Source organism: Brachionichthys hirsutus, chromosome 1 (genome assembly GCF_040956055.1).
Source record: "Brachionichthys hirsutus isolate HB-005 chromosome 1, CSIRO-AGI_Bhir_v1, whole genome shotgun sequence".
Taxonomy (NCBI): domain Eukaryota; kingdom Metazoa; phylum Chordata; class Actinopteri; order Lophiiformes; family Brachionichthyidae; genus Brachionichthys; species Brachionichthys hirsutus.
In genome coordinates, this window is record NC_090897.1 from 425256 (window position 1) to 435255 (window position 10000).

General features: G+C 57.4%; 1 protein-coding gene across 1 annotated transcript in view; it reads left to right on the forward strand.

Annotated features, from left to right (window-relative positions):
• The first annotated feature begins 1612 nt into the window (after positions 1-1612).
• nav2a (neuron navigator 2a) overlaps positions 1613-10000 on the forward strand; it is a 14435-nt gene continuing 6047 nt past the window's right edge. Inside the window, 12 exon segments of the mRNA XM_068740464.1 lie at positions 1613-1683; positions 1754-1883; positions 2316-2575; positions 2658-3308; positions 4338-4524; positions 5111-5457; positions 5960-6120; positions 6187-6345; positions 7095-7147; positions 8773-8796; positions 9340-9414; positions 9891-9974. Of these exon segments, the coding sequence (XP_068596565.1) occupies positions 1613-1683; positions 1754-1883; positions 2316-2575; positions 2658-3308; positions 4338-4524; positions 5111-5457; positions 5960-6120; positions 6187-6345; positions 7095-7147; positions 8773-8796; positions 9340-9414; positions 9891-9974 (2202 nt within the window).

Consider the following 10000-nt stretch of genomic DNA (forward strand, 5'->3'; position numbering starts at 1 on the left):
AAAGTCTTTGGTGTCAGAAGGTCTTCGGTGTCAGAAGGTCTTCGGTGTCAGAAAGTCTTTGGTGTCAGAAAGTCTTTGGTGTCAGAAGGTCTTTGGTGTCAGAAGGTCTTTGGTGTCAGAAGGTCTTTGGTGTCAGAAAGTCTTCAGTGTCAGAAAGTCTTTGGTGTCAGAAAGTCTTTGGTGTCAGAAAGTCTTTGGTGTCAGAAGGTCTTCGGTGTCAGAAGGTCTTCGGTGTCAGAAAGTCTTCGGTGTCAGAAAGTCTTTGGTGTCAGAAGGGATTTTTCTTTCAATCCCTTCCCTGGATTGAGACAAGACTTTTATTTGTACAGCTGTTTGTTTTTGGCTTGTCTTCAATGAAAATCCATTTTGAAGTAGACTCTTATTTCAGTTATTCTGAATTCAGTATCTTTCCTGATCTGGCTTGGTGTCCACACCTACAAGCCCTTATCAAGATCGGAGTCCATTTAGAAGCCCTCGTGTGGTTTTAGGGTTGATGTGAGATGGGAATAGAACTCTGTTTCTGGTGCTGATGTGTTTGGAGAGATGTGGCGGTCCTGATATCTCACTCTTATCTGTGAACTTTTCTATGACACTTCCCCCCAACCCTGAGGGCTTTAAGTCAGAGAGAGTCTGTGGATACCCCCCTCCCCCGATGGGACAGGGATGGGGATTGAGGGTTATACGATCCAGCTGCAGCGTGAGGACCTGCGGTCGCCCCTCAAACACAGGGACCTCAACCCGAACCTTACTCCTGCTCCACAGTTCTGTTGTGGCCTCGTGTCTGTGTTGATTCCTGCATGAGCCGGATTGTCTATGAACCGCTCCCCCGACCGCCACCACCTTTTTCTCATCGGCCACTCCTATTGGTTAACCCCCCCTTGGAAGTTTGCCCCCTGAACTCTGACCCCTTTGGGAGAATTTCTAAAGGGACCCGATGAGAGGAAGCGCTCCCCTCTGGAATGTCCCTCTGGACCGCCACCGTGTCCTGACCGGGTTCAGCCCCTTCAGGAACAGGAAGTGCTTGTTTCGTTGCTGCGAGCCCCAGAAGCTAAACTCCTCCTTTCTGAAATGCTGAACATCCCAAAACCCTCCAGATGTTCTGAGAAGCCTTTTTGGGCGGTTGACCTGTGAGAGGAAACTGAGCGTTCCCTCAGTCTGATGATCTATTCGTTTTCGTTTGGCACCGCTTGGCCCGGGGCTGCTGCCCCGTGATTGGCCGTCGAGGCCCCGGTGGTTAACTGGTGGCTTGCCTTGCCAGCAGGAGGCTTTGGGCGGGGCCACGCCGCCCGGTCTGATCTCTAATTAGCACTGGCTTGTCATGGAAATTGCAGGCGTTCAGAGACAAGCCTTAGCCTGGCGGCGGCGGCGGCGGCGGCGGCGTTGGGATGAGGAGCGCCCTCCGGGTTCGGAGACTTCGGCCGTGTGATCACGCGGCTTTGATTTAGGCCGTGCTCTTTATTAGTGGTGAAGAGGTTAACAGCCCCCCCCCCCCCCCCCCCCCGAGTCTCAGCTCGGTTAGACCAGAGAGGCACGAGCAGCGCCGCCGGGGCGAGAGACACCCGCACACACAGAGAGAGAGAGACATTTGGGACTTTCTCAGCAGCGTGAAGTCATGAAGCTCTCCATCCAGCTTGGCTTCCCACAATGCCCTGGTTCCCACGGCAACGCAGGCACTCTGACCAGGTAGATGTGTGTGTGTGTGTGTGTGTGCGCGTATGCGTGTGCGTGTGTGTGTGTGTGCGTGTGCGTCCAGCTGGGATGACAGCAGCTCTGTGAGCAGCGGTTTGAGCGACAACATCGACACCGATGACATCATCACCAGCTCCTCCGTGTCGTCCTACGCCAACACACCTGCTGCACGGCGCAAAGGCCTCGGCACACAGGTGAGACCGACGACGACCGACGACGACGACAAAGACCAACAACGACCGACGACGACCGACGACGACCGATGACGACGACAAAGACCAACGACGACCGACGACGACAAAGACCAACAACGACCGACGACGACCGACGACGACCAACGACGACGACAAAGACCGACGACGACCGACGACGACCGACGACGACCGACGACAACCGACGACGACAAAGACCAACAACGACCAACGACGACCGACGACGACTGACGACGACCGACGACGACCGACGACGACCGACGACGACCAACGACGACCGACGACAACCGACGACGACCGACAACGACCGACGACGACGCACCGTGACGAAGACTTCGTCTCAGGAGAATGAAGTTCTGACCCTGAAAGGGAGGAGCTTCTCGAGCGAAACGTTTGTCCCCCGTCTGCTTCCAGCCGGTGACGGACGCAGAGAAACGCTCGTCCTCGGCGGCGGTGCAGCAGACCTGGTCCGGAGACGGGGGGGCCAGAACGGAGCCAGGCTCCAAGTGGAGCCGCCGGAACCCGTCCGACATGTCCGATGAGTCTGACAAGGGGAGGGGGGCTCCCCCTGTGTCCCACACGGGCTCCTGGAGGAGGGGCATGAGCACTCAGGTGGGGGTGACGTCCCCCCGGACGAAAAGCACCGGCGGCACCGGACCCACAGGTGAGACCCTGTCCGTAGTCTGGACCTGCTCCCGCCCCTTAGTGAGTGACGGCTGGCGGAGGCGGAGCAAAGACCGTGGCTCCTCCCTGCAGCTCCTTCATCCTCTGGTTCTGCCCCGCAGGTAAAACAGACGACGTCAAGGTGTCAGAAAAGGACCGCCTCTGTCCCCGCGCCAACGGCCTTCACCGCTCGCCATCGGACGCCCTCACACACCCCGTTCCAGACCCCACGCAGACACACCTGCTGACCTCGCGCACCCCTACCAGCACCTTCAGCTTCAAGAAGCAGAGCGCCGGGATGGTAACCATGGTGACAGCCAGCGGCGCCACCATCACCAGTGGCTCCGCCACCCTGGGAAAGATGCCCAAATCTGGGGCGCGCTCACTGGCGGGAGGACTGAAGGTCGGGGGGCCGGTGCTGGGTCACCATGACGACAGCTTCCTCCCCATGAGCCCCCGCTCCACGCTGCAGTACCGCAGCCTGCCCAGACCCAGTCGCTCCGGGGCCGCCGCCCGCAACGGGAACCGCTCCTCCACCAGCGGCATCGAGGCCGCCGTGCTGTCCGTCACGTCTCACGGGAAAACCTCCATGAGCGTCGCCAGGGGCAACGGCTCAGGAGGGCCGCTGTCCAATCAGACGGACCGGGAGAAGGGCGTCGCCGACAACGACAATCTCAGGGGCGGAGGAGCAGCAACCGTTCCTCTGACAGGAAGACAACAGGTTTCCTCACCTACACTCCGCAGGTGAGCGTGAGCACGCACACACACACACACGCACACACACACGCACTCACACACTCACACACTCACACACACACACACACACACGCACGCACACACTCACACACTCACACACACACACACACACACATACACACACACACACACACACACACACGCACACACACACACGCACACACACGCACACACACACAGACACACACAGACACACGCGCACACACACACACACACACGCACACACACACACACGCACGCACACACTCACACACTCACACACACACACACACACACACATACACACACACACACACACACACACACGCACACACACGCACACACACACAGACACACACAGACACACGCACACACACACACGCACACACACACACACACAGACACACACTCACGCACACACACACACACGCACGCACGCACGCACACACACACGCACACACACACACACACACACACACACGCACACACACACACACACGCACACACACACACACATACACAACCTTAAATCAGGACATTGTGCTGCACCGATCAGCTGCCAAACGGGGGGGGGGGGGGGGGGGGGGTCCTCCCTCATTATCAAAGCTGGTTGCTGCCATTATAGCTCACTGTGGCGCCAGTCCTCACAGCTGGAACCCAGAACCAGGAGACGGGTCTGGACCCGGAACCAGGAGACGGGCCTGTACCCGGAACCAGGAGACGGGCCTGGACCCAGAACCAGGAGACTGGTCTGGACCTGGAGACCGGCCGAGACCCGGAACCATTAGACGGGCCTGTACACAGAACCGGGAGACGGGCCTGGACCCAGAACCAGGAGACTGGTCTGGACTCAGAACCAAGAGACGGGTCTGAACCCGGGACCATTAGAAGGGCCTGTACCCAGAACCAGGCCTGGACCTAGCGCTGACCTCCGTCCCCTGCTTTCCTCTCTGTGTTGCTGGCTAGTTGTAGGAAGCGTCTCTAGGGGGCGCCGGTGTCTCTCTTCTCCTTCTTCTACGCTGCGTTTCTCTTCTTCAGGTTGTTTGGAGGGAAGCCCGGTAAACAAGCCCCCGTCACCACACCTGAGAACATGAAGAACTCCACCGTTATCTCCAACCCCCACGCCACCCCCGACGGAGCAGGGCTGGGGGGCGGGGACAGCGAGACCGGCAGCCCCCTGTTTGGGGGGCGGGTCCAGGGGGCGGGGACGCTGGGCAGCGAGCAGGTAAACGATAAAGGGAAGGCTCCGATTGGCTGCCATCCTCCACGTTGTGTGTGTGTGTGTGGGGGTGATCAAAACAGGAAGATGTTTCCTACAAAATAAAAGCCTGGTTAATGATTATACTATCGATCGGGATAACGACTTGACCTGGACTTGACCTGGACTTGACCTGGACTTGACCTGGACTTTCTTGTCCGTGTTGGTCCGGCCTGACTGAAATATCTAAATATGACACTTACAGCCCTGGCTCCGCCCCTTTACAACGTAACCCTGAGCAGCGAACAAAAGGTTAAACTCTCACTGTTCAACCCCAGGAATGACCCTTTGATCTATGAGGTGATGTCATCGGTTAGCGATGACATCACAGTTCACTGGCGGTCCAGACGCTGTGACAGGAACCAGTGAGCACGCTCAGACACGAACGCCGCGGCGCCGTCCGATGAGTCGTGACCTTCATGTGACCTTCACGTTGGGTCCAGATCAACAGTAATCAATCATTTATTATCTATCGATGGGAGGTAAACAAGGATGGGGGGGGCGGGGACTCAGCGACCCAGAAGGCGTGACCCTCCTCTCCGCGTGTCCCCAGGCCTCCAGCCCGGGCTCCGTCTACTCCTCCACCGGGCCGTCCAGCAGCCTGACGTGGGGCGCCACCTTCAGCAGCAGGGAGAGCACGCTGGGGGGGCACGGCGGGGGGGGCGGCAGCGTGGGCTACCCGTCCGTCAGCAGCATGCACACCAGCAGCGAGTCCATCGACACGAGCCTGGGCAGCCACCGGGAGGACGCCCCGCCCGCCCTGGGGCGTGCCGGCGGCGCCAGGACCGGCGTGCCGGAGAGGTGAGGACGCACGAGCGCGTTGATGCGTTTAGAACGAGAGCGGCGCCGGGACCCGAGGATCCGCCATGTTTCAAACACGATCAATAAGAAGCGATCCACGTTACGGAGCTGTTCCTGAAGCTGCCGTGTGATTGGTCGTTTATGAGCTGTTTCTGTAGCTGCCGTGTGATTGGTCGTTTATGAGCTGTTCCTGAAGCTGCCGTGTGATTGGTCGTTTATGAGCTGTTCCTGAAGCTGCCGTGTGATTGGTCGTTTATGAGCTGTTTCTGTAGCTGCCGTGTGATTGGTCGTTTATGAGCTGTTCCTGTAGCTGCCGTGTGATTGGTCGTTTATGAGCTGTTCCTGAAGCTGCTGTGTGATTGGTCGTTTATGAGCTGTTTCTGTAGCTGCTGTGTGATTGGTCGTTTATGAGCTGTTTCTGTAGCTGCCGTGTGATTGGTCGTTTATGAGCTGTTCCTGTAGCTGCCGTATCCTGTTATATCCTGCTGTGTACCGCCATCTAGTGGTGGAGGTTGTAACCCGCAGATCTACCCACGAGCATCAGCACTGTTTGACTGATGTTGCCCCCCCCCTTTTTAACCCTTTCTTTGACTCGCTGTAGGTACGGGCCATCCCCTCAGCTGCGAGGCCATGAGGAGGCCCGTGATTGGCTGCGCTCCACCAGCGGCCTGCAGGAGTCGGCCGGTAACTCCCCGTTCTCCCCCGGCTCCAGCCTCACCTCCCCCTCCCCCTCCGGAACCCGCTTCAACTTCGGGCAGTTGGGTAAGAGCAGCGCGGCCGAACCAGCCGCCCACGGCGTCGACCTTAACCATGTCCTCGCCGTCACAGCGTCCAGTCCCACCTCGGCGGCCCAGATCAGCCTCGCCGCTCAGGACGTGACCTTTGACCCCTGCACCGACAACCGGCTGAGGAACTCCTGCATGTCGCTGGACGAGAAGACCCGCACCATGAGCCGGTCCGAGTCCTTCAGGGACGGCTTTGAGGAAGGTGAGAGACTGTGATTGGCTCCGAGCCCTCCCCTCAGAAACCCAGACCCCCCCCAACCCTAACCCAGAACGCCCCCCCCACAGGCAGACTTACAGGAACTTACAGGTTCCTTTCACCACAAACGGCTTCCTGCCCCCGCCTGAGAGCCGAAGGTGTTGGGTTCAGGTTTCATTTGTCGTGACCCCCCCCCTGAGGCGTGACGGTAACACACGGACAAACCTGTCATTATAGCCCCCCCTGCATCCGTTCCCAGCCCCATCCTCCCTTTGAGACGGGGGTAATTACAGTGAGGGGCGATGACACGCGACTCCTGCGGCGCCACTTTCCCTTCACGTGCGCTGCGTGTGCGTCTGCAGGGACGCACGGCGTGTGTGTGTAGCTGCGGTGTCCGATTACACAACGGCGGTTTGATCGACGGCACAAAGGTTCCATCGTTCCCAGCAACACCCGGACCCGCCCTCACCTGAAGGGCGCACACCTTTGGGGCGTGGCTTCCGCCTGTTTGCCCCCCGTCCCGCCTGCTCGCCCCCCGTCCCGCCTGCTCGCCCCCGTCCCGTCTGCAGCATCACCTGTGTGGTCGATGACATCACGCCTCTGCAATCAGGCGGCTTGGCGGGGCATTCCGACCTCTGATGTGGGATCCTGAGCCAGAAGGAGTCATGTCCGCTGGGGGGGGGGCGGATCCAGGTGGGGGGTCTGCTGGCGTGAAGATGCTCTTTCTAATGGCGTCTCCTTGTTTGTGTCTTCAGTCCACGGATCGTCTCTGTCGCTGGTCTCCAGCACATCGTCCATCTACTCCACGGTAAGTGGACCAAAGATCAATCGCAGCCGATCAATCGAGATGCGTTCACTGACGGTACGGTTATGGAAGTGTTCTCTGTTCAACCTGCGGCAAGGAGAACAAATAAAGAGCTGCAGGGGACCGCCCACAGCCTAGCTCCTCCTCCCTCTGTGGGCGGGTTCACTCACCTGGCCAGGTGTAGCAGGGAACCTGTCAGACGTCAGATCCAGCTCGGCCCTGGCTGCTGGTTTTATCCTGTCTGAGAGACATGATGGCGGCGACTGTTTCGCTGACGGGCGGCGTCACGTCCTGGCAGCCAACGGTAGGGAGGAAGAGGAGTGAGGAAGAGGAGCGAGGAAGAGGAGGGTTTATTTCTGCTGCGTCAGCGTTAATTCTTCTGGATCTGAATCTGCAGATATTTTCTCTTTCTCTGTTTCTCCTCCTTCGGTTTATTCTTTGCACTAAAACCTGAAACCTGAGACCTTCTGTCTGTGCCCGTCCCAGGTTTTTGCGTCAGAGTGAGACCTCTGCGTTTTGCGTGCGTCTGCGTCTGTTTGTGTATCTGGGATCAGCTGTTCACGTGTGACAGACGCCGCTGTTTACAGCTGGGCTGCTGGAACCTGTTCTAGCGGTTAGCGGTTAGCGGTTAGCGGAGCGTCTGTCAGCTGGAGCGGAACCACGTTGTTCTGGCTTCCCTCGGGTCTCACGGGTTCTGGAGGTTTGTGGATAGGAAGTACTCGCAAAATATAATATATAGAAAATATATATATATAGAAAACAGACGGGAGATAAATGAGACACCATGCTTCAAAATGAGCTCTCAGATCCGGATTGTGATCCGGATCCGGACTAAATTAGTCCTGGTCATAGACCTTTAAGGAGTACTTAGGTGTGATTCTTTTCAGATCCATACCGCCATGCGTTTTGAAGAAATTAAGAAAAATGTAAAAAGGTGCCCTATCTCGCAAGGTTAAAGAATCCTTTAAAACATTCTAGAATCTGGATCTAGATCCGGATCAACTCGATTCTCTGGGAGGACCGAGCCACGGACAGAACCTTGCTTGTGTAAAAGTTTCAAGTCGATTGGGTTACTAGTTTTGGAGTTATGCGCTCGGACAGACAAACAGACAGACAAACGGACCCAATTGCAATACCCTCGCCTCCCTCCGGGGAGGCTATTGATTCGCTCTGCAGCCACGAAGCTAAAAGCTGGACGGATCAAGATTAATAAAACCCGGAGATGGTCCTGGTCTGATCCGGATCCAGTAAATCCTGGGAGCGATCCGGATGTGTGTGTGTGTGTGTGTGCGCGTTTCACTGCCTGCCTTTTTTACTATTGTTCAATGTGCAGCCTGCAAAGACAATAGGACACACACACACACACACACACACACACACATGCACACACACACACACACACACACACACACACACACACACACACACCCTCAGGAGGAGAGCTCTCCTTTCCAGACACACCAGAGCATCTCCTCCACCGCTGAAGGAGCTCATAAATCAAAGAGGAGCGGGGGCACCTCCGCTCTGACCTCCGGCACCTCCTGCTGCTCCTGCTCCTCATTCAAGTGTCAGGAATGATTGGGAGCGTCCTCCTAATGCGTTCTTCTCCCTCTGGTGTGTTTTTGCAGAATGAGGAGAAGTCTCAGTCGGAGGTAAGCGTCTTCACCTCCTCCTTCACCTCCCTCGCCTCGTCTTTCACCTCCCTCACCTCCTTCACCTCCTCTTTCACCTCCCTCACCTCCTCCCTCGCCTCCCTCGCCTCCTTCACCTCCCTAACCTCCTTCACCTCCCTCACCTCCTTCACCTCCTCCCTCGCCTCCCTCGCCTCCTTCACCTCCCTCACCTCCTTCACCTCCTCTTTCACCTCCCTCACCTCCTTCACCTCCTCTTTCACCTCCCTCACCTCCTTCACCCTCTCCCTCGCCTCCCTCGCCTCCTTCACCTCCCTAACCTCCTTCACCTCCCTCACCTCCTTCACCTCCCTCGCTCCTTCCTGTTGTCTCTGCTCTTTAATTTTCTGAGTGGGGAGCCTGAACTTGTTGAAACAGGGGGCGTGTTTTAAGAGCGTGTGAACACCTGTGGACGCCCGTACCTGCGCTGCTTCCTCCCTACACCTGAACGCATCGCCGTTTTTACCTGGATGCTTCCTGTTCACCTTTCTGTCTCGCTGCGTTTTCCGTGTTTAACCTCTTCAGATCCGTAAACTGCGCCGGGAGCTGGACGCCTCTCAGGAAAAGGTTTCCGCCCTGACGACGCAGCTGAGCGCCAACGTAAGAACAAACGGACAAATGCGCCAAAGAACGCCCCGCCTGTAATCTGCTGCTGGTTCAGGGATTAGAGACGTGGGTGTTGGATCACAGGCAAGGCTGAGCGCGGCCGGGGGGGGCGGGGCTTTAACGGCGCCGCGGTACGGAAAGGCGTGGCGTGAGGGTGGCGCGGATTAACACAAAGAATAAACAGTCATGGGACTGCTGGTGGGCGGGGCTTAGCTCACATCTTTAATGAGATGAAGAGAAGAATCCAAGAACATGTTGTCGGCGAGTCACGGCGGCTTGATGATGTCATCAGGACCGTTAGCGTGAAGCGCTTGAGCTCCAGGGACAGTTTCTGGCAGATGAGCTCACTATTTGGCACCAGAGATGATGTCATCGGGTTGATTCATCCCACGCCGCTCAGATCAGTCAAACATCCGATGAGTCACAGGTGAAAGGTCAGCAGGTGGATTGACGCCCGCTCGTCTTTGCAGGCTCACCTGGTGGCGGCGTTTGAGCAGAGTCTGGGCAACATGACCATCAGGTTGAAGAGTCTCACCTTGACGGCGGAGCAGAAGGTAAACCAGAACCTGGTTTTACTGCG